This window comes from Symsagittifera roscoffensis, chromosome 2 (genome assembly GCF_963678635.1).
Source record: "Symsagittifera roscoffensis chromosome 2, txSymRosc1.1, whole genome shotgun sequence".
NCBI lineage: Eukaryota > Metazoa > Xenacoelomorpha > Acoela > Convolutidae > Symsagittifera > Symsagittifera roscoffensis.
The window spans coordinates 66,190,702-66,215,851 of NC_087063.1; the positions used below are offsets into that span (position 1 = coordinate 66,190,702).

The window sequence follows — 25,150 nt, forward strand, 5'->3', positions numbered from 1 at the left end:
TAAAAAAATGGATTGTATTTTACTTTTTTTAATATCAATAAAATCCATTTTAATCAACTAAAGCAATTATAATGTATAATAATCAATTAAAATGTATTATAATCTCGTAACAATTTTTAGTTTTTCTTTTTTTGCGGATCTTCATTCACTCTCACTGATCCAATTCAGGCCCCTTGCCGTCTCTAATAGATGACCCTCCCCCTACGTATACACCACTACCTGCCGCTAACACTTCCTCGTTCTCGTTTACATAGACCCCCCACGTTTACCAGCCAGCCAATCCCCCCCCCCCCCCATATTTACACCACTCCCTTCCTATAACTCCTCGCTTACACCCCAACCACCCCTTCCTGTATAAAACCCCATAAGCCACCCTATTCCTCGTTTATGATCTCTCGTGGAGGGGAGGCGTAGGATGGACAGTAGTGGCAAAAGAAGGGGGTTTGAACACTAACCTTAAATAAAATTGATTAGGTTTAAAATTGATACAGCGTCTAGAGAACATTCGGTCTCATGGCTGTGTTTAAGATCTCTTTTTCAAAAAGTCAGAATAATTTAAAACTCTTTTGCCGTCATTGGTCCAACTAAAGGCGCTGGGATACTTTACTTGGAAATTTCACACCAAAAAATACGTTATACTGTGCAATAGAACACAAAAGTCGAAGATTACATTTTTAAATTTCATTTATTGTTGCAAGGTAGCAGTGAGAGAAACATTCAGCAAATTTGGAGCGCTTAAACTAACCGCACCTAGTTAAATCTATAAAATCTGGTCTGATCAGTGTTATTTCAGTTTTTATCATAGTGCAGGCCTGAGCGGAGATGTTAGAGACCTGATGCGATCTGGATGAACACGATATCAGATTTGAGAGACACAAACTCTTCTTAGTCTAATTTTATGGATAATGATGGATTATATTGGATTTCCATGATCAATCTCTCAAAAATTTTTCAAAAATCATTTAAAACGGATTTTAGTTTTTTTGTGTTAAATCAATAAAATACGTTTTAATCATCTAAATTTATGATGTATTAATTTCAATTCAAATGTATTATAATCTGGTAACTTTTTTTAATTTCCATTTTTTTTTGGATCTTCATTTGCTGTCCCTGATCTAATTTACGTCCCTTGTCGTCTCTCCAACTTATGACCCTTCCCACATGTTTACACAACTAACCGCCGCTAACACTTCCTCATTCTCGTGTACACCCCCCCCCCCCCCCCCACGTTAACCAGCGACCCCTCCCATATTTACACCATCCGCTGCCTACAACTCCTCATTTACACCCCAACCACCCCTCGCTTAAAAAACTCCCTTAAACCACACTACCCCCTCGTTTACGAACCCCCTTGATGAGGGTGAGGCTTAGGATGAATAGTAATTGCAGGGGGAAGGGCTTGAACACAATTTTTAAATAAAAATGATTAGCTTTAAATTTCGAGTAGGCCCTGAATAAAGTAGAAATTGTTGATTGTTTTGCAATCTATTTTGCAAAAATTATAGAGATTATAGTCCATTATTGTCAATTATAAAAAATTTTAAATGGATTATAATCCATTTTAATGGATTTTGTTTTTGCGAAAATATTTGATTAAATTGACAGTGTAATCAATTTCGAGGTCTAAGTTTGCAATAAAATGGATTAAAATGACAGAATTTTAGACAACATTTTTCCATTATAGTCATTTTTCATCCATGAGACTCCGGTGCGGGTCAGCTATGCGGCGTGCATATCTTTGACGTTGAATGTTTGTTGACTTTTTCGCGTTAGTTGCATATGCATTCTGGGTAAGTAGCAATTCAAATATGGGCCTATTAGCATGCGATATTTTCTTTAACTGGATGTGCTTTAAGATGAAAAATATAACAGTTTGTAGTTTTCAATAAGTTCGAAAATTATTTGATTTGTTAGGGAAGTTTCACGTTCGGCTTATTAAAATTTCGACTGTATAAAATTTTTAGTTTGAGCAAATAAAAAATGAAGTAGCAAATTTTCAAACTAATTTTTTCTATATGATATTAAATATCGACCCAAGTAATAATGGGCCGTTCTCCTTGGATTCTTTGCATTGAAGCTTTTTTCGTTTATTTTTTAGTTTTAGCATACTTTCATATTCGACGCATTAACGTGATTTTATTATGAAAGTATAATTGACTGGGTTATAAAATCACCATTCTGGATCTTTGACCAAATCAACTCGCAATACCGTGTTTCTGACTAATAGTGAGCTTCACAAAATACAAACATCAATTTATTTATGAGGTGTTGTAATGAAGTTATTGATAGTCATTTCTAGCACTCAATCGCAAATTGAAAAAAATATGAAAAATCGGTATCCTGTCCACAACGAGGTTCTATGGATAGAAATTGATTTTGATGGAATTTTATAGTCTGTCTCCGTAGAATTCGAAAGTAGTCGATTAAAGTAGCGATCAATAAAAAAATAGGTCAGATATCAATTTAGTCCATTATTATCGATTATAATAGGTTATAAAGGATTTTAATGAATTATAAAATTTAATAATAGTTTATAATGGATTATAATAAAAATTTATGAGTAAGAGCCTAGATTTTTCGAAACCTTGGAAACAATTATTCAAAAATTGAACGTTGCCATTGCTAAATTTTGTTTTACATTTGGCTACAGCAAAAAGTTGTATTGTTTTCTACTTGTATTTCTTTGTTTGTCTTACCTTCCCCCTAAACACTTCACACTAACTCCCACCGTTCTTACTTTCTTCAGTTACCACCACTTTTGCTCCCCACATTTAACACTTACTTACATTTACCATATAAATACGAAAGAAAATCTATGCGCGTCCCCTTCTCGCCTAAAAAGCACACACACTATAACAAATCCCACACCCTAGAGATTTTTACTCCCCCTAAAGAAACTGAAGGGGCGTGTCAATTAGGTGTGGTGAGAGGTGTGCGTAGGCTAGGTGAGGGGGGGGGGGGCAGGTGGCGGAAAGATGGCGGTAAGGGTAGGCGGGGTGGCGTAGGTCGGGGTCTGGTTCGTGAGGGTTTTGCAATAATTGGATATGGTTTTGCAAAAAACTAAATGTTGGTAGATTTAAAAATAATGTAGGCTGTGAGTAAAGCAGAAAATGTGGAAAAAAATTAAAGATAGCAAAATTGATTGTTCATTAAATTGGATTTTAAATGAATTTATAGTTTTATAGTTTTTTTAAATGAAAATAAAGGATTATAATGGGTGAAATCGATCTTGTGGTCCCAAAGCGTAATTGTAATCAATTTCTCCAATTGTGAAATGCATACATAAACAGTTTCTATTTTTTCTCTGGAATAGAATTATAAAAAAGTAAAAACTATGATAAAAACGCAAAAAACTTGCACAGAGATTGTTATCTAAAAGTTTCATTTAAAAGTAGACCGATGACAAGACCCGTTTTTCTGCAATTTCAACAAAATTTCTGAAATGATTTAGGTCACGAAACGGAAATTAGTTCGCCATTGCCCACCAAGTAAAATACGGAAAATTAGAACATTAGCAAACGAAAAGTTTGTTTTGAAAATCAAAACATTAAGAAAACGTATTGTATTGATTTCATTTTTTAAACTTTTAACAAAAAATCTGAAACTAAACATTCTGAATTGGTGATTTACTGGGATCATCTTTGTCTCCTGGGCCACCATATGTGTTCAGATCTCCAGCAATTTGGTTTACAGTTCACTCCGCTGCTAGCTTGTTTGTTCATGGTCTAAAACAGACTTTATTTTAATTTTTGGCTGAAAAAAAAAACGTTTGCTTACAAAACTTTCATAAATGGTATGAATTTGCTCTTTTTTTGATGAAAATTAGTTTTCAATTACACTGTGAGAAAAAAATTATTTAATTTGTTTAAATTGACTCGTTGATCTAAATTTTAATTGTACTTGGTTTTTATGTCTTTACGTTGACTGTGCTTGACCAACGTTTCGACTGTGCTTTACATTTTTTTAATTATATTTTTCCAATGTTTTGTTTTAAATATGTTTTTACGGTTTAACGTTTGATCTTTTTCAAGGTCAAAATCAAGTCATTCACTTGTTAATAAAAAAAACAAGTGAAGTTCGAAACTGGAATAAGCGTACCAAGTTATGCATTGAAATAAAAAATAATTCAATGAAAGCGCTCAAACAATTGATATTCGAAAGCAAAACTAGATTTATATATGTAGATATGGCATTGAAATAAAAAAGTTCTCCATTATTGTTCAGTGTTTTTCAAAATTGAGTTCGCTTATGAGACAAACGTCAACCTTAAAACACATTTCCTTTTTAATTTTTAACCGCTTTTTTTGCATCAAAACTTGAAAAAAAAAATTTTAAAATTCAACCATGTTTTTGGTTTCCACGATTTCATTGAGATGTTAACTTAAATTTGATTTGGCTCAACAATAACTTTTTGAGTTTTTAGATTTTATTTTTTCCGATTTCAACTTGATTTCTGATTTAAAGGTGATTATGAAAACGAACGCTCATGGTGAAAAAAAATCGTGGTTGGCTTAGATTTTTAAGATTATTTTTGGTTGACTTAGGCAGGACCCTCATACAAGATGTCATTTGCCGAAAACTGTCGGATTTTCTTCGAATTTTTTGCGTTAGTTGCATATGCATTCTGGGTAAGTAGCAATTCAAATATGGGCCTATTAGCATGCGATAGTTTCTTTAACTGGATGTGCTTTAAGATGAAAAATATAAGATTTTGTTGTTTTCAATAATTTCGAAAATTATTTGATTTGTTAGGGAAGTTTAATTTTCACGTTCGCTTCATTAAAATTTCGACTAAGTGTACCCTGTATAAAATTTTTAATTTGAGCAAATAAAAAATGAAGTAGCAAATTTTCAAACTACTTTTTTCTACATAATATTTTTTATCGACCCAAGTAATAATGGGCCGTTTTCCTTGGATTCTTTGCATTGAAGCTTTTTTCGTTTTTTTTAGTTTTAGCATACTTTCATTTTCGACGCATTAACGTGATTTTATTATCAAAGTTTAATTGACTGGGTTATAAAATCACCATTCTGGATGTTTGACCAAATCAACTCGCAATACCGTATTTCTGACTAATTTTGAGCTTCACAAAATACAAACATCAATTTATTTATGAGGTGTTGTAATAAACTTATTGATAGTTATTTCTAGCACTCAATCGCAAATTGAAAAATATGAAAAATCGGTATCCTGCCCACAACGAGGTTCTATGGATAGAAATTGATTTTGATGGAATTTTTTAGTCTGTCTCCGTAGAATTCGAAAGTAGTCGATTAAAGTAGCGATCAATAAAAAAATAAATTAGATATCAATTTAGTCCATTATTATCGGTTATAATAGGTTATAATGGATTTTAATGAATTATAAAATTTAATAATAGTTTAAAATGGATATTAATAAAAATTTATGAGTAAGAGCCTAGATTTTCCAAAACCTTGGAAACAATTATTCAAAAATTGAACGTTGCCATTTCTAAATTTTGTTTTACATTTGGCTACAGCAAAAAGTTGTATTGTTTTCTACTTGTATTTCTTTGTTTGTCTTCCCTTCCCCCTAAACACTTCACACTAACTCCCACCGTTCTTACTTTCTTCAGTTACCACCACTTTTGCTCCCCACATTTAACACTTACTTACATTTACCATATAAATACGAAAGAAAATCTATGCGCGTCCCCTTCTCCCCTAAAAAGCACACACACTATAACAAATCCCACACCCTAGAGATTTTTACTCCCCCTAAAGAAACTGAAGGGGCGTGTCAATTAGGTGTGGTGAGAGGTTTGCGTAGGCTAAGTGAGGGGGGGGGGGGGGCAGGTGGCGGAAAGATGGCGGTAAGGGTAGGCGGGGTGGCGTAGGTCGGGGTCTGGTTCGTGAGGGTTTTGCAATAATTGGATATGGTTTTGCAAAAAACTAAATGTTGGTAGATTTAAAAATAATGTAGGCTGTGAGTAAAGCAGAAAATGTGGAAAAAAATTAAAGATAGCAAAATTGATTGTTCATTAAATTGGATTTTAAATGAATTTATAGTTTTATAGTTTTTTTAAATGAAAATAAAGGATTATAATGGGTGAAATCGATCTTGTGGTCCCAAAGCGTAATTGTAATCAATTTCTCCAATTGTGAAATGCATACATAAACATTTTCTATTTTTTCTCTGGAATAGAATTATAAAAAAGTAAAAACTATGATAAAAACGCAAAAAACTTGCACAGAGATTGTTATCTAAAAGTTTCATTTAAAAGTAGACCGATGACAAGACCCGTTTTTCTGCAATTTCAACAAAATTTCTGAAATGATTTAGGTCACGAAACGGAAATTAGTTTGCCATTGCCCACCAAGTAAAATACGGAAAATTAGAACATTAGCAAACAAAAAGTTTGTTTTGAAAATCAAAACATTAAGAAAACGTATAGTATTGATTTCATTTTTTAAATTTTTAACAAAAAATTTGAATCTAAACATTCTGAATTGGTGATTTACTGGGATCATCTTTGTCTCCTGGGCCACCATATGTGTTCAGATCTCCAGCAATTTGGTTTACAGTTCACTCCGCTGCTAGCTTGTTTGTTCATGGTCTAAAACAGACTTTATTTTAATTTTTGGCTGAAAAAAAAACGTTTGCTTACAAAACTTTCATAAATGGTATGAATTTGCTCTTTTTTTGATGAAAATTAGTTTTCAATTACACTGTGAGAAAAAAATTATTTAATTTGTTTAAATTGACTCGTTGATCTAAATTTTAATTGTACTTGGTTTTTATGTCTTTACGTTGACTGTGCTTGACCAACGTTTCGACTGCGCTTTACATTTTTTTAATTATTTTTTTCCAATGTTTTGTTTTAAATATGTTTTTACGGTTTAACGTTTGATCTTTTTCAAGGTCAAAATCAAGTCATTCACTTGTTAATAAAAAAAACAAGTGAAGTTCGAAACTGGAATAAGCGTACCAAGTTATGCATTGAAATAAAAAATAATTCAATGAAAGCGCTCAAACAATTGATATTCGAAAGCAAAACTAGATTTATATATGTAGATATGGCATTGAAATAAAAAAGTTCTCCATTATTGTTCAGTGTTTTTCAAAATTGAGTTCGCTTATGAGACAAACGTCAACCTTAAAACACATTTCCTTTTTAATTTTTAACCGCTTTTTTTGCATCAAAACTTGAAAAAAAAAATTTTAAAATTCAACCATGTTTTTGGTTTCCACGATTTCATTGAGATGTTAACTTAAATTTGATTTGGCTCAACAATAACTTTTTGAGTTTTTAGATTTTATTTTTTCCGATTTCAACTTGATTTCTGATTTAAAGGTGATTATGAAAACGAACGCTCATGGTGAAAAAAAATCGTGGTTGGCTTAGATTTCTAAAAATTTTTTTGGTTGACTTAGGCAGGACTCTCATACAGGATGTCATTTGCCGAAAACTGTCGGATTTTCTTCGAATTTTTCAATGAAATTGGATTTTTTTTTTACTTTTTACATGTGTCAAAGTTCTAACAAGAAGTCTCTTTTTTCTAAAAAGTTTTTGATTTCCTTCGTTCAACTTCTAAATCGGCAACCTATCTATTACGCGGCGAAATTGGCATTTTTTCTCAAATGCGTGCTAATGGTCGTTTTTTTTCCAAAAAAATGGGATTTGGAAAATTCATTGAACTTGCAAACGCAAGTGTTTTGTGATAGGAAACCAGACTTCTTTTACCGTAAACAACTTTCCTTACATATTTTTGGGAAAAAAATTTGAGGTTTGGTTTTTTATTAGTGAACATAAGCAAACTCGGGACTTCTTCTCACTCAGCTTAGAGGTAACGCAATTGCTTTTGTAATTTTATGTCTGGGGTTCGAGTCCCGGCGGGAATTTTTTTAAGTATGTATAAAATTGCAAATTTTTTTCCAAGAAAAATTAAATTTTTGGACTTTGTCTGATTATGTTTTGCCGGCTTAATTCCCATATCGGGTAATTTTCTAGTGCTGTCAGAATTTTGTATTGTAGATGAAACAGTTTGTGATTTATTCCTGTAATTTGTAAAACTAAAAACTTTACGCTTAAAAAATTTTATTCGGCTTGAATGGTTTTGACTTTTATTTTATCAGCTTAGTTATCTTATTTTGTGTCGCTACACAGGCAAAACACTGTTGCTTTTTTTTACCTGGAACTCTGCACGGAAATCATTTCGAATGCTGCACGAGCGTTTAATTGCGATTGATGCGAAGCTCTGCTTCGCGTCTGTCCTCTGTGTTATGCTGGCAATTAATAAAGGCAATCAAATTGAAACATAGGGTTTTTTTAGGCACCTCAAAACAACTGTTTGTACAAGCAGTATTCTATCAAATAAAATTTGTACAATAATTTTTGCACAATAGAAAAGACCAGCAAACAAACTGCTGAGCTTATGAAACAAAACCGTTGTTGCGCCACTGTTTAAGATCTACCTACGGTTTTTTGGCTATTTTTCTGGGCTGGGTAATGTCAAGCCTCACCCTCAAGCTACAAGTAAGGATCATCGTGGGCCTCAAACATCCGACTTTTCAATTGCGAAGCGGAGAGGTAACTTTGAAGTTTCTTAGTTTTGAAAAAGTGAGTCTTTTTATTTTGTTTCCTTGCATTTTTGACTATTTTCCAACAGCCTGTTAGCTGGTTAATTTTTTTTTCAATTGAAAAATTTTTTGGTTAGAAAAGCTTTTCAACGCTGAAAACTCTGTACAGCTTCTTGTGAGGACAAAACTTGACCAAAAAGAAGCAAATCAGATAGTGTAATAATGGTGAATCAATTGCAAAACAGAATGTTCAAGTCATTTTTTTTAGATGATTCATCTTCTTGAAGATATTACAGCATGTTTATCCGCGTCGCACAACGGAAGTCAATAATGGCTTATATCAAGAGAAGAGAATATATGAGGGCAAGTTTGAATCACAATTTTAATTTGACAACATCATTAAAAGTGATTGAGGGGCTGTGCAGTAGTTTGAGGTTCTCAGCTCATTGTACACAAGAAAAGCTTCAAGGCATGTAAAATTGGTATCGAATCGGAATTAGTTTCTCTTGATTCAATTTCCACAACAAAAATGAGAAAATTTTCAAGCGATTTGATTTATCAGTCTATTCAACATTAATGGCAAGTTTCCCACAACCACCGCTCATAAAAGCTAAGATGGTTGCAATGACATTACCAAAAAAATGTCCCACATACCTTTAAATAATTGTTCGTTAAGACTCGATCAACACAGAGGAGACGACTCTTATAGAAGTCGTGACGAATTTTTTTTTTTCAGAGAGTATGAAAGTTCTCAAGCTCAAACTGTTTATTGATGCGTTTTGACTTTTGGTTTCTCAGTAAATTCAGTTCAATTTTTTTGTTAAAAGGAAGACAAAGTTCACTACCGAGTAGCAAGAGAGTGAAGGACACAAAAATTAGATAGTAATTTAGTTTTGAAAGTGAAGTTTAATTGAAATTTTCCAGGAAGAAAGTTCAACAGTTTTTATTTTGCATTATTGTTTTTTTAATGAAATAGCATGTCAATCATATGCTGTTCTAGAAACTCGAAAAACGTAGAGGTCAACTATTTTTTTTAATTTTTAAATTTAAATGTTTATTGGCATAAACTTTTAAATTGAGTATGGAGTTTAGAAAACCAGAATAGTTTCTTTAAAGATGAATTGCTGACTAAAAATTGGTTTAGGAACTTGCTTTCAAAATCAAATTGGATACAAAAATGTCTCAAGCTATTATTGGTGCAAAAGGCGGAGAGACTGATTGTATTAATTGTTTGACCGAAATGTCGGTACGATTGAGAGAACTGCTGAACTGATATTTATTTTGGCTCAGATATAGGACAAGAAAAATTAATTTTTTCTTGTTCTTCTGTTTATAAATTATTATTTTTTTCTGTTTACATCAAATCTTTGACTAAAGGAGGAGTTTCTTCTCTGCAGGGAATTTCTGAAAAAAGTGATCAACTCACTCGTTGACTTGACTTGCTAAAAACTGTTACCTCTTTGACTGCGGAGTTTGGCTTGAAGCTCGATCTAGTCTCAAAACCTTCAGAAATGTGATAACTCGGTGCACGTGAAACTGTCCATTATTTCATCACAAAATTGAAATTATGTTCTATTTGTCTGTCTATGTTTAACACAGAAGCAAAGTTCCACTTCGCATACAAATGCAAAAATATGACCAATAACGCTACTGAGAAAAACTGAAAGAGTAAAACCCTGAATCTACTCAATTTTTTCAAGTGACACACGCCAATTATGAGTCTGCATAATTGCCAAATAGCGCAAGCCGATTATGACACCTTAGCAGTGCCACCCAGTTTTAAAAAAGAAATTTACAAAATAACGTTCCTCAATTTATAGAGCGGACGCTTTTTAAATAGTATACAAAAAAGTTCATTAAAAACATTCGACCCTGCCCAGAGTCGAGCCCTCTTATTTTGTTGTGGGTCTCCTTCCCTACCTCTACGCTACAGATCCATGATACCTTGAAGCTAAAATGCTATTCGTAATAAAAAAAGTCTGTGTTAACATCCTTAGCTGTACTGGTTATTGATCGAAATGAACACTTTCAAAATCAACATTTTTTCGTTAAAAAAATTCGAAAAAAAAGAGAGTTCATACTATAACACAAGCTTGGTTTGTGTAGATAGAATAAGAATCGCGGATTGAAAATTTTAACGACGTTTATAATTTTATGCTGAACTTTCGCGAATTTAAAAAGCGATGTTAACAACTGTTACTAGCACGCTATACTCGCTTGAAATTAAAAAGCAAAGACAGTTTTTTCTCATTCTTATGAATATTATTTATCGTACCTGATTTTGCGTGGAAAAAAGAGAAAAAACTAAAACACGCCCGAAGACAAAGTTACTCCTACGTTCAGTGGTCAGAACAACCGAATCCTCTAAACTAACCAAAAAACGGTTCTCCATAAAGAGCTGAACAGCTCGTTTGAGGATCCTTCCCCGTGGCTAGGTTTTAAATATTAACAAATTTTTCTCTTAACGTTGTTTAACTGGATCTAATAGTTTTTTAGGATTCACAACGCTTTATTGAAGAAGTTCAAGTCTCTCATTTAAACTCACTGGGCAAAAAACAATTCTAGAAAATTCAATTACGATTTCATCTCTCGAATTTGCTCCAACTGTTTACACAAATAAATTTGCTGTTGCTGTAAGTTCATAGAAAGTGAGTTAGATTGCAATTGCGTTATCGCTACAGTCTCTGTTCTCATCGATGTCAATTCTTTCAGTTCAGCTGCTTTTTGAAGCCCATCAAGACTAAGTAACCTGTCGCAGAAATATCCTCCAAGCATCAGCATATTTTGATCCCCTCTGACCAGTTTGAACAACTCTTTCAGGCCCTGTAGCTCTTCTCCTTCCGTAGCATCACTCAGAACCAGTATTGGCATCTCCCCAGTTAACAAATTGCGCAAATTATCTAACCGTGTGTTCCTCAGGGCATAATCAAATATTCTTGCGGGTCTGGATACAAAATGAAGACCGTGAAATCTAAATTTGTAGAATCTAAATTCTCGCGAATCATCCGTCATGTTTATGTTGAAAAACGCCACAGCTAATGAGACATTTTTCAATCTATTCGACAAATCTTTTACAAGAACTTCTTCGTAAGGATGCAGTGCAGGTTCTTCCTCTTCGAATCTATCCGAAAAACGACGATCACAAGTATGCCAAAGAGGTTTTAGTTCCTCCGGTTGCTTCCAATCAGTCAAAGTGTCCAGAATCATCCGGCTAAATGGCTTCACTCGGCCTTTGCCTTTAGTCTGGATGGTCCTGGTTCGTGGAGTCCTATTTCGATGTTTGATTCCGGCTACGAAACGCAGTTCAGTCAAGCGGGTATGCAGCAAAAGACTACTAATATTTCCACCTACGCAGCATAAACTTCTCAAGCATAACATTTTTAATCTAAAATGAGAGAAGATACCAGAAAGAAAATACTAGATTTACGGTAGCCAATGGTAAACGTCCGGATAAACCAGCAAGTTATGAAAGCGAAAAAACCACAAATAAAGGAAATAAACTCCCTGATTATCAATGTTTGCTGTAATAACTTCTGATAAAAACCGTTGTATTGCTTCTCAGATTTTTTCACAGTTAAACATCAGAACATAACGCTTTGGCTTACCCACTATCTAAAATTTGAAACATATGTGCGAAACATAAGAAACATAAAATTTCCCTCAATTGCATCGGTTCACAATTAAATACTGAGCTAGAAAAAACTTCTTAAATTCTTTTAACTAACTAAATATAACTAATAAACAATTGCATCTTTAGAAGTAGTTCTATTAATGATGAAAAGATGATGAGTTTTGTAAAATATCCATTAGTTATTTCTGACCATTCAAATCCTCCAAACTACTCTCCCGCTCGTTTTTTTCTGGCACCTGTGGGAATTTGAAACACGCTGATTGAGCCGTCAAATTTGGATGGTACGCATTTGTATTGTAGTTCTGGGATAGCATCAGCGAGTTTGGTGACACAGAAGGATGGAGAGGATGATGGTAGTGATTGTTGTACAACTGGAACTGATTGCTCACTCCCAAGTTATTCTGAAACGGATTTCCTTTGACATTCATCTGAACTCCTGGAAGCCCAAGTTGTTGGTTAGCATTATTTTGATTATGCTGTGATATTGAGAAACTAGAAGCGAAGCTGTCGTAAAAAGAACAATGAAGACCAGCCACCACAGCTACAGATGACGTCGAATCTATGCTGCAGAACTGTAAGGGATCGTTCATTCCGACTGCTAAATTGGGTCGAATAGATGGATGTGAGCCGTTGTTACTCGCAACGCTAGCTCCCATTCGATACTGCTGCTGCATGTGTGCGTGCAAATGAGTATCGTAGGTATGCCGATGATTTGGATAGTTCAGGCTCGTTAATGATCCAGCTGGTATTTTGGATAGATGATTTGTCGAGGCAACGCTTGCTTTGGATCCATCATATTCAGCATCGGGAACTACACCTAAATAAGCAGAAGGTTAACCACTATGAAAAATTCTTTCGAATTGAGTGAGAATTACCGTCATTCACTCAAAATTCGAAATACCGAAAAGATAGAAACGCTATTACAACACAATAAAAAACGCAGCTAAGTCGAATATGTTGTAGAGAACTGATAATACAAAATTCTACGAGATCAAAAATTTATTTATGCTTCTGCTTTATAAAGCGTATCTTCACGAACTTTTATGTATATTGGGGTATCTGGCAGAGGAAGAAGTCGTTGACGTGACACTCGCAGTGGACATCGAAGCCACAGTCGTATTATGTACAGTCACGTGATCTGTTTCCAGACTAGTTGCCACTGGCATCGGGGGATACATACTGGAACAGTCATCTGGCTCCACCATACAGTAGACACTGAGACTGTCCAAAGTAGACATCCGACCACTCATGAGTTCAGCTTGAGACTGTTGCTGTCGCAATCTTTCTTCAGCATCTTTCTCCTCTCTTAAAATATTTGTTGTATTTTATGACAACTGTGAAAATAAAATATATGAAAGAAGAAAAATTTTAAAATTTAGGATGAATTAAAGACGAACTATAAGTCTCTGGGAAATTTCAATAAATTGAGCAAGAAGATCATTAAATTTGCTAACAAACCAGCATCATCTTTTAACATTTACCTCAACTGCTTCTCTTTTTTCCTCTTTAGATCATACTCTCTGCTCGGAATAATACACTGCACATAGCGGACGAACTCGACGTGGAACGCCTGAAGTACCTCTCGTTCCACGTCATGGCTACTCTGTTTTATACTGCTGTCCACACATTGAATGGCTTTCTTAGCAATGGTCAAGGCCCTAGTAAAATTGTTAACATTCAGACTTCTTTCTATATCGGCTTTAAAACCGCGTGCTTGGTCCAGCGGGTGAATTTTAGCATGCCCAACACCTATTTGTTGACGCCTTTGAACTTGCAACGGGTTCGATGAAGCTTGTTTTCCACTTCCAGTGTGAACTGTCATTCGTTTCTGAAAGATGGCCAGAAGAAAGCTGGAAACGTTTGAAAGACCACTAAAAGTAATATCTTTAGTCCACAGTGAAATTCATTCAAGTTTTTCATAGCACCATTTGCACTTTCCTCATTGAAGAGGGTAATTTGCCTACCAGTGAGCAAATGCATATGAAACAGAGGCGAAGTAGAACTTCGCACGACTTGTGACACAACACAAACATTAAAAAAAAAACATAAGAAGTCGAAAAAAAGAAAATGTTCGTATGCTTCGATAAAAGATAACATTGTGTGGCAAATTTTTTTTTAATAAAGACAACCGTTTATAAAGATTCACACAATCTATTGTTTCGATTGGACGCAAAGATTTGGTTGGGTAGTTTTCAAGAAAAAAATTCAAAAAACGGTCAAAAAATCTAAAATTTGACTTCTCCGAGGGCCATCCCCTTTCCTATAAACAAAACTGGGTGTAACCGTACTTTCAGAAAAATTTTCCAAAAATTTTCTTTGGTTTGAACCCAAAATCTCAGATTTGGGCAGGTAGTTTTTGAGAAACGTCAAAAAGAATTTAAAAAAAAACTTTCAAAAGTTTTTTGAGGGCCAGAACTTCGTGTAAAAGTGTTTGAGCGTAGCCGCTAATGCAGGGGAGCTCCCTATAACCCTTTCTATTCATTGAACCAAATCTCAGATTTGTGAGCGAAGTTTTTGAGAAACGAAAAAAATCCAAAATATGATCATATATTACCCCCACAGGTTTTTTCGTGGGCTACAGCAGGGTAAAGTAAGAAAAAACTAGTGGTTTATGCAGACACACAGAGTAGTAGGCAGTCTTTCCATTTAAACATTTTTTGAAAATAGAAAGATAAGTTTTCTACCAAACTAAAATTTTTGCAAAAAATGAAAAAAAAATCGAAAACGTCTCAAAAAGAGTAAAAATAAAAAACCCTATCCCACACATTTTCATAACAACTGATTTTGTCAAAGAAGAAATTTTGGGCCTTCGGAACTACACAATAACTTGACAAAACCGATACAACATAAGCCGAAACCGTCAAATTGAAGAAAAAAAATTGAACAAAGAATCCGAAAAAAAAATTAAATTTTTTCAAGATACTTATTTCAAAAAAAAAAATTTATGCCCGAAAAGTACTCCACCTATTTATACGTGAGATACTACCACGATGAGGTAGTTTCTTTCAATTTTCCAAAATTGAACATGTCTTGAAATTTACCATTTCTCTAAAATTTCTTAAAGTGTAAAACTTCTAAAAGCCTCCTAGAAGAGTTCTAAAAGTCTTATACCCGATTGCAATACTTTTGCTTATCACAAGGGTAATGAGCTTAAATAGAAATCAAAAGTCCAACGTCGAAAAAATAAAGTTAGGAAGAACAACTATTATAACTTTTCTGAAGAAAAATGAAAGCATACCATCTACAGATGTGTCCTCACTTTGTTCAATGAAAATTAAAACATTAGAAATAAGAAAGCGTAATCTGTATTCCAGCAAAAGAATTCAAAATGAAAAAAACTAAAATTCATAATTCGTACCGCGAAAAAAAAAATCAGCATTAACGTGTGAAAGATTTTTACATGTTTCACGAGAAACTAAACAGCTAACAGACAGTCGAAAAAATATCACTGAGCTCATGAAAGCCCACAACAACTTTTGACTTAATTGAACATTTTTCACTTTCCGTATTTTCAAGAAAAGTATATCAAGTTTCAGTTGTTGCAATTTCAAATATCTTTTTTCAAATTTTCATAAAATTAACCGAAATTGACAAAACGCGCAGAAGAATTTCTATCACATAATTTCTATCACATATAAATAGATTTGAAGTGAACCTAAACACATTAAGATAATGAAATAAGAAACTAACACAACCCGAAGCTGCACTTAAACACAAGCAAAACAATGGCAATAGTGAGCTTTCAAATAGCAAAAAAATGCAGAAAAAAAACTGACTGAAAAACCTTATAGGTTTTTGTTTTTGCTTATTTAAATTTAAGGGTCACTATTTTTGTAAACTTTTTTCCGAAACAATTTACAGCCTATATCAGTGTCTCCACTACTTTCCTTGACATTTAGCACTTAAGTACGCGAGCGTAACAAATCGACGGATTATTAATTGCGGCCAGTGAGCTGACATCATTAGGTCAATTTCCCACAGCAACTTAAAGCATTGCTGCAGCCCGCCGTACAAGCTCAAAGTTTCAAAATACGCCAAAAATGGAAGTGTTTCCAAAAATGGAAGTTTTTCACTTTTGATTTATCTTGTCAAATTTGCAGTTTTTTCAAATCAGAAAAACATGATTTTTTTGGTCAGTTCAAAAAAATTGTTTAGAGGAACAAAAGAAAGAGCCAGAAACTATCTCTCATCAAACGATAACGATGACCAGTTAATAAATAGTAGCTCACAGATTGCGCTACAGACACTTATAGAAGATTATCTTTGACTTTAAAATTCAGCAAAAGCAGTTAGGTAATATACTTATTGATGATGCAAATAAAAACAACAGACGGCTGTAAAGGGGCCAAAGTAGTTGAGAAAAACTAAAAACTGTTGATTTTTTTAAATAATAAATATTGAATTCCGTAATATGGAAAAACCTACCCTTAAAAATCTTTGCAATTTGCAAAACTTTTATGATTGCCAATTTTTTAAAACATTGGCAACAGACAATGAACGCAAAGAAACAGAAAACTTTCTAATTACCAAGAAGAAAAACATACCCTTAAAGCTCTTCGAATTTAGAGAACAAGTTAAGATTGACTTTTTTGTTTTAAAACTAACCCAATTTCAGACAGCAGTAAGTTTATTTTCTGCTTGGAAATTTGAAAATTAAAATTCTTTGTCTACGCCACAGTATAAAACCTTTTCGCTGCATTTCCGCTCTCGTAATAGAAGTTAAATTCACTTCCTTTTAGCAAATTAACTTTCAGCTAGTTGAGCTTGAAAGGAATCAAAAGTAAACAGCAAAAGATAAAATTTGATCACGCCAATTTTGAAGACTTTCCTGGAAAAAAAAAAACAAGAAACAAATTCATCACGGCCTATATTAGTGTCTCCAAAACGTCCATTGACATTTTCACCGTTTGAAATAACTGGATCAAAAGTTAATTTTATAATTCCGCTGAACATTAAAAACTATCACTTCTAATTTTGGACTGCTTAATTTGATTTAAAATTATTAAATGAAATAAGTGAACTTGAAAAAAGCATAAACACAGAGGCGAAGCAGCTCTAGAAAATGCAATAAGAAAAAATTGAAATAAGCCTCGAATTAGCAAAAATTCGGTTAGGTCTAGGATTCGATCTGCGACCTACTGCAATCAAGAGACTTTGAGTCTCAGGCCCATACCACTCACGCTTAACCACCGACAAACACTAGTCACGAATAAAGCTGCTAACTATGCTAATAAATTACCAATGCTAAAGTGGCACCAAATACAAATAGGCACAAATTTGCAAGTAAAAATTTGAAATTTAACAAACTGAAGGCATTCACGCTAACTTTGCATGTAATAAATCGCAAATCATAAAGCCACATTATGTATAAATTATGCAATTCAAAAAGTTGCGAGATATATTGAGTCAGAAAATTTCTAAATTCGAGTTTTTATTATTGTTATGTTGTTTGAAACAAATAGATTTTTTTCGGTTCATTAGATGAATTTAAAATGCATCAACTGTGTTAACTTAATACTATTCGAATGTCAAAGCACATGTTATCAAAAAGCTGTAAAGGTGCCCCAAAGTTTGCGACTTAGGTTAGAAAAAAAGAAGGTTCTTAATAATACACTAAGCTGACGCTAGTGTAACCAACTAACCGCCAAAAGGAAAAGCGCTTGAACAGATGAAAACAGAAATAAAAAGCAGTAAAAAGAAAAATCACACAAACCAGTAAAGTGAAAACTCAGTTTGTTCATTAACAGGTAAACAAATTACGCTAAATGACAGGTATGATTGACTTCGGGTTCTATTCATTTTTTAGACATCGGATGATGTTGATGACGCGTTTCAACCGTACACAAGATTTTCGTGAAAAAGTTAATTCAGCAATCAGTACTGTATACAAATTGATTATTTTCATTGAGATTATCTATCAAATCTAACATTAGAAGAAGCCTTTAGAAGCATATCAATCAGTAAAAATTGTCTTCAAGTGATTTCATTCAAGGCAACACATCAGTAAATTAAAATTAGTGCTGAAGTTGAAGCAATTCTGAGCACAACTAAACAGGTCATCTGTTATGAAAAAAAAACGTTTTATGCTAGGAGCTCATGTAGAGCTGGAGTTTTATCTATATTGCTAAGATTAAATCAAATTTAATCAACGTCCAATTTAATTTTTCAAACTAATGGTTTTGAGGTGCGCTTATGTACCCACTTTGGTTCTTCGCCGTTGACGGACTCGACTTTCTTTCTCTCATGCTCCTGCGAGCACTACTGATATTCGGAGACTCCTCCCGCTTAGAAGATTGCACCTGATTAGACTGTCTGCTATTGCCAGCAGTGCCTTCATTTGTATTTGTCGCGGATGAATGAGAGGACGCGGAGCTATTCGAATCTCGCTGGTCCCGTCTTTCAGTTTTCTGGATCTGCATGTGCGCTCCTGTAGCCGTCGCTGTCATTCGCAAATTCTCATTGGTTGTTTTTGAGTCCGAACCACCACTTGCAGCTCCTGGCGACATAATAATAGATGACGGACTCAATTTAAACCCTCTCCGATCATTCATTCCTGATTCTGCTCCTCCACTCATCTGTTGCGACAAAGGAGTTTGCTGAGATTGGAATGCTGGCCTGCTTGTTAACTCAGTGTCTATCGTCAAACCCGCAAAATCATTTGTAGTTTTGGCTGTAAAATTGCTTCCGACTCTTTTAGCTGTCGCCGCCGAGTGCTGTTTAAGTCTCTCCGATGGCAGACATTTGAGTACCGGTACTTGTCTAAGATGTATTTCATTCTCCACCTCCGAATCTCTACTACCTGTGATGCTCGTGTCACAAGACACATTCGCCAACTGCATGTTCCAATTTAATCTAGATTGGGGTCGGATATTTGCTGGCTCTGCTTCTGGTTCACATGTCAAAGTACTGTATGTATGGTGACTAAATGATCCTCGCTTCCCGATACCGTCAACATTTGCATCTGTAGAATGACTGTTATTCTCACTTATCGCTGTATTCATCAGGTGTTGTTGAACAGCTTGAGTCTGTGATTGTAAATGCAAATGACAAAGAGCTGCCGATGATACGTCACAGCTAGAGCAGTGATGGTTACACGATGCGTTACTTGAGTGACTCGCACTCGCACTTGCTTCGAATATCCCGCTGTCTCGTGCTGCAAATACACTACATACACATCCACTTGTATTGTATCCGGTACCTCCTTCTGAGCATGTTATACATATAGGCGTGGTCGCATTTCGACCTGTACTGATGTCTTTATCTCTGTTTTTCTCATTTTCGTAGTGATTGTTGCCGTGTCTCCCCATTGCACGCTTGTTTGACTCCGGTACATTGCATGTTCCAGACGCTATATCATACACGTTCTGACACTCGTCTTGGGTAAGGGGAGTCGTTATGAGGTCAGGAAGACTTAGTCTACGGTTTATTCCAATCGCATGTGGTCTGTGTTGAAGATTAGCAGCCGCGGCAGCCATGTAGGAGTTCTGTATTAGCTGCATTGTCGCTGACTGCATTTGACTCTAAACGAAAAACTGTATTTGTAACCCTGGAATTGTTCAATTTTCTAATTAAATCTCAAAGCTCCCCCCGTGATAATAGGGTTGCCAATCCATGATCAATCTTGGAGAACGCTTCGTGAAATCCTAGAATTATGCACCACTACGCTTTTTCAGTTAACTTAATGTTCACAGTGAATTAATGCGATAACAGAATGGACTGACTGGACAAGACATGAGTGTAGATGATGTAGTACCTACCTGTGTATTGTGCAGTTGTGCCTGCAGAGCCTCCCTCTCCTGCTGTGCTTTGGCCTGCAGTCTCTGTTCACTCTCCAGTCGCACAGTCTCCACTCGCAACTCAAACAGGTCTCGCATGTTCCTCAGCTGCACATAACACAAAACAGACGGATCATTTCAAAGATCGTGTGGGTCCTTGCCACTGTCTCCATTTAAACAAAGGCGAATCGGAGTGAGTTACACACCACTTTCGATAGATCACAAATGTAGCATGCCATGCTAGCCAACAAAGTTAGACGAAAACCACTTAGTCAAAAAATTGTTCAGAAAATATCGAAAGCTTGTCAATCAAAATGTTTTTAATTTGTCTGGATGAAGTTATTTTGAGGAAACACATAAAAAACATTCAATAAACTTCGATAACACTTCTTATAAAAACAGCCAAAAACTAGTTGGAAAAGTATTAAGAAGTCAATGAAACCATAAAAAAATATATATCATTTTTCAACTTTCGAAGAAAACATTTTTCACATTGAAGCTCTTCGAATTTCAACAAATGTTCCTGATTCGATTTTCACCCAGAGTTATCCTATTTAGAGATAACTGAATCGTTAGGTAATTTCTTTATTCCACTGGCAATTCAGAACATAGCCAATCGAAGATTGGAAAAGAGCAATGAACACAAGTAAACATAAAAAACACTGTTTTTCTTGAAAAAAAATCTCAACTTTAGAATTTCAGAGAAAAAAAAACAGATGGCCTTTCAGCTCTCTGTACTTCTAGAAAAATTTATGATTGGAGCTTTTTGGATAACATGAACCCAACATGAGAAAACTGGATCAATAGGTAAAGTTTTTATTCCGCTGGGAAATCTTAAAAACAAATTCCACTTTCGAAACTAGAAACCCGTTCAATTTTTTTTCGCGCCATTTCTACGCTCGTATTTGGAGAGTGCTATTTACGTCACTATCAGCTGATGAATTTCAATTGAACTCAAAAAGCGCATTATACCCAAATGCATATTAAACAGATATAGATGCTTCTAAAGTGCCAATGTTATGCGGCAAAAAAATCACCAAATATGAATGAAACTAGTGCTAAGTACTGCGTTAAACCTCCGACCAGTAGATTAGGAGCCTCACGGCCTTCCATCTAAGCCACAGTGGCTCAACGATTGGCAAACTCACAAGCCACAAATAAAGCAGAGAACCGATGCTATGAAAGTTTTATAGCTACAGATAGTAATTATAGCATAACTGCCACCAAATGAGCACTTTTATTAGCGAATAGGCTTGGGAAAAAAGTTGAGTCATATGTTACTATATACTCGCAAGTGTTATCGCATTCAATTCTAAAAACTCGAAGATTCTTTTCAATTTGATTCTTTTTTCTCGGAAACTCGAAAATGCAATTCTTCTCGGTTTCTTGGATTTCTTTGCACTTTTCCCACCATACGTTGGCTATATTTTTTTCAGAAGAGTTATGAGATCTAAAATCAGCATGATCACTGAGCTCACACAGAAAAATTATACGCATCTTATTTTTTATTCTGATAATTTCTGAATTTTCATTACACCAACCGAAATTAAAAAACATCTCGACCTACAAAACTTCGATTCGTGTCAACAACTCGGATCGTAAATACAGTATCACAGCCGTAAAATTGTATTTAGATTCCATCATACCTCTTTGATGAACCGTTTGTCGAATTTCGCCCATCTCGAGTTATTATATTCCAACGAGTATTGCATTTCTTCCAAAACTGCCACTCTGAACCCTTCCAACCTTTGCTCCAAGTCCCACAACTTCTCTGCACACGCACAGTCGCAATCACGAGCCGCATTGGACGTTGGAGATTCACCTTCATTATCTCCCCCATTATTTTCCACACCCTCATTTCCTCTTTTATCTTCGGTTCTATCTCGGTTCCTTGCTTGAGGGTGACGGTACGAAGATGCTGAGGGCGACATGGGTGATGACAGCAACTGGAACGTAGCAAGTGGATCCCTATCTCTGTCTCGGCGTGCATTGGATCTTCTCGCAGATCGAGATTGCTGATGGTCTCGATCTCTATCCCTGTCTCTGCGTTTGGATTTGTGACTTTTCGCGCTCACAGAAGACATGGAGCCTCCTGTATAATAACAACACGCGTCTTCATATCAAAAACAAAAAATTTCAGAGCAAACTGTGAAACCCTGAAAATGATAACAATGATCAGTGATTTGAATACTCACGAATTTTACCTGAAAGAGTTTTAAACAATAAAAATAACTTGTCTTGAATGATTTGGAAAAAATATTTCGTTTTGATTTTCATTTTATATAGACCGGTAAGCTTAGCATAGATTGATTCAAGAAGTGGTCGATCTTACCCAACATCCGTCGGTTTGATCTGCTGAGCTGTCCCCCATTGTGGGAAGTGACATTCCTGTGGTGTCTGCCCGAGTGGGATCTCCTGCCTCCCGAGACCACTGAGGCCCCAGAGGACACTCCCAGTCCCACATTCGCATGATGGGACCCACTGCGCCTCGTCTCATTCCCACTTCTTTCACCTGAACCAGATATTTATTCTTCACTTTCACTATTCAAAAGAAAACTGAAACAAACTTCTTGTTTTAAAGCGATTTCATACTAAGCATATAATAAAACCAAATCTCACGCTTGCAAACCAATAATGTTCAAAAGTTTCCACAAGTCCAAAGGCACAAATTTGGGTTATTCTTCGTTAAGGCAAACTAGCTGTTCAATAAGCGCCGATAAGCAGTCGGTCCTTCATGTTTCTTCCAAACTTCGCTATATCAAATATACGACTTTTTAATTTTCAAACCTAAGTAGTTAATTGATTTGAGCAGAAAAGCAAGATGCAAACAAATACTTAACTTTCATTATGAACCTCCTGATTAACTTTGAAGCTAGCGCAAATAATATTTAATGCATTAAACAGTATCACTTTTTATTCCCGTCAGCGATAATTTGAATAAGTTGAGGTCAAAATAGAAACAGATGCGATGCGGCGCTTCGCACAACTAACGATGTATCAAACATAGCGTGGCAACCTAATCGAGAAAAATGGGTCGAAATAAAAAAAAGTTTTGAAACAAAGATGAAAAAGTAACATCTTACAAAGTTTGTACTTAATAAAATTTCACGATTCTTCTTGAATAAAATTAGAAATTCCGTTTAGCAGCATCGTGTCAAAAGGACAATATTCGTAGCATAAGGATAAAAATAACAAAGCGGTTACTAAACTGAAACTTCCCCTTATCATGAACATATTTTTTTGTCCCCAAAATTGTCCCAGCATGAGGTCATAAAATTCTGCCGAAACCTTTCAAGCCGACTAGACCTTGAAACGAAAACATAGCCAACAGACAGTTGGAAGTGAGTCAATGAACGCAAGAAAATTGAAAAAATCTCTATCGAGTTTCCAAAAAAGATTTCCTTGAAGCTATTTGAAAAGGTAGAACAATTTATGATTGACATTTTTTTTTGATAAAATTACCCCAATTTGAGAAAACTGGATCGATAGTTTATCATTTTCATTTCGCTAGAAAATCTGAAATTTAAATTACAATTTCCAAACAAGAATCCGATCAATTCTTCGTGACCTGTATGCTTTTGCTATTCGATAGTGGAGTTTGCTTTTCATTTGAAAGAAAGTAAAAGCAATTTAAAAAAATCTGAAATCAAACCGTGAAAAAGTAAAACTGAGCCTGAACAGATTTCAAGACTTTTCATGAAAAAAAATCATCGCGACCTATTTAAGATTCTGAACTACATTCATCGACTCTTAAAAAGAAAACGGAGGCAAAGTTGAGCTTCTCACGAATTGCGATACAAAACAAATTTGCCATAGTTACAGCGTAAAGAATTTACTGCAGAAAAATTTCAACTTTTTCAAAAAAAAAACAAAAATAAGTAAATATTACCACTCTCTAACACTCGTTACTATGAAAAGCCACTTGATAAACTCAAATCATGCGAATGAATCATTAGTGAAGAAAGGAAATACTCCAATTATAGCAACCAGAAAAAGTAAAATTTCAAAAACTTGCAATTTCAAGGCAAACTAGCTGTTCAATAAGCGCCGATAAGCAGTCGGTCCTTCATGTTTCTTCCAAACTTCGCTATATCAAATATACGACTTTTTAATTTTCAAACCTAAGTAGTTAATTGATTTGAGCAGAAAAGCAAGATGCAAACAAATACTTAACTTTCATTATGAACCTCCTGATTAACTTTGAAGCTAGCGCAAATAATATTTAATGCATTAAACAGTATCACTTTTTATTCCCGTCAGCGATAATTTGAATAAGTTGAGGTCAAAATAGAAACAGATGCGATGCGGCGCTTCGCACAACTAACGATGTATCAAACATAGCGTGGCAACCTAATCGAGAAAAATGGGTCGAAATAAAAAAAAGTTTTGAAACAAAGATGAAAAAGTAACATCTTACAAAGTTTGTACTTAATAAAATTTCACGATTCTTCTTGAATAAAATTAGAAATTCCGTTTAGCAGCATCGTGTCAAAAGGACAATATTCGTAGCATAAGGATAAAAATAACAAAGCGGTTACTAAACTGAAACTTCCCCTTATCATGAACATATTTTTTTGTCCCCAAAATTGTCCCAGCATGAGGTCATAAAATTCTGCCGAAACCTTTCAGGCCGACTAGACCTTGAAACGAAAACATAGCCAACAGACCGTTGGAAGTGAGTCAATGAACGCAAGAAAATTGAAAAAATCTCTATCGAGTTTCCAAAAAAGATTGCCTTGAAGCTATTTGAAAAGGTAGAACAATTTATGATTGACATTTTTTTTTGATAAAATTACCCCAATTTGAGAAAACTGGATCGATAGTTTATCATTTTCATTTCGCTAGAAAATCTGAAATTTAAATTACAATTTCCAAACAAGAATCCGATCAATTCTTCGTGACCTGTATGCTTTTGCTATTCGATAGTGGAGTTTGCTTTTCATTTGAAAGAAAGTAAAAGCAATTTAAAAAAATCTGAAATCAAACCGTGAAAAAGTAAAACTGAGCCTGAACAGATTTCAAGACTTTTCATGAAAAAAAATCATCGCGACCTATTTAAGATTCTGAACTACATTCATCGACTCTTAAAAAGAAAACGGAGGCAAAGTTGAGATTCTCACCAATTGCGATACAAAACAAATTTGCCATAGTTACAGCGTAAAGAATTTACTGCAGAAAAATTTCAACTTTTTCAAAAAAAAA

At 34.8% G+C, this 25,150-nt stretch overlaps 3 protein-coding genes across 5 annotated transcripts in view; all 3 read right to left on the reverse strand.

Annotated features, from left to right (window-relative positions):
• The window catches only part of LOC134840224 (CD63 antigen-like), a 228,371-nt gene that overhangs the window by 47,945 nt on the left and 155,276 nt on the right, over positions 1-25,150 (reverse strand). The gene's annotated exons all lie outside the window — the stretch shown is intronic.
• LOC134839616 (uncharacterized) lies at positions 12,207-13,997 on the reverse strand. Its single transcript, XM_063855226.1, has 3 exons — positions 13,655-13,997; positions 13,213-13,478; positions 12,207-12,990 (listed from the first exon to the last, which is right to left on the reverse strand). Exons 1-3 carry the CDS (start codon positions 13,993-13,995, stop codon positions 12,353-12,355), a joined length of 1,245 nt encoding a protein of 414 aa, XP_063711296.1. The 5' UTR covers positions 13,996-13,997; the 3' UTR covers positions 12,207-12,352.
• Positions 18,045-25,150, reverse strand: part of LOC134840222 (uncharacterized) — a 43,936-nt gene continuing 36,830 nt past the window's right edge. For all 3 annotated transcript variants that reach the window (XM_063855958.1, XM_063855959.1, XM_063855960.1), the window contains exons 8-11: positions 22,281-22,460; positions 21,595-22,040; positions 19,931-20,056; positions 18,045-19,693 (exon numbers count right to left, since the gene is read on the reverse strand). In XM_063855958.1, coding sequence (XP_063712028.1) covers positions 18,344-19,693; positions 19,931-20,056; positions 21,595-22,040; positions 22,281-22,460 — 2,102 coding nt within the window. In that variant the 3' untranslated portion in view covers positions 18,045-18,343. The remainder of the gene's footprint in view (positions 19,694-19,930; positions 20,057-21,594; positions 22,041-22,280; positions 22,461-25,150) is intronic.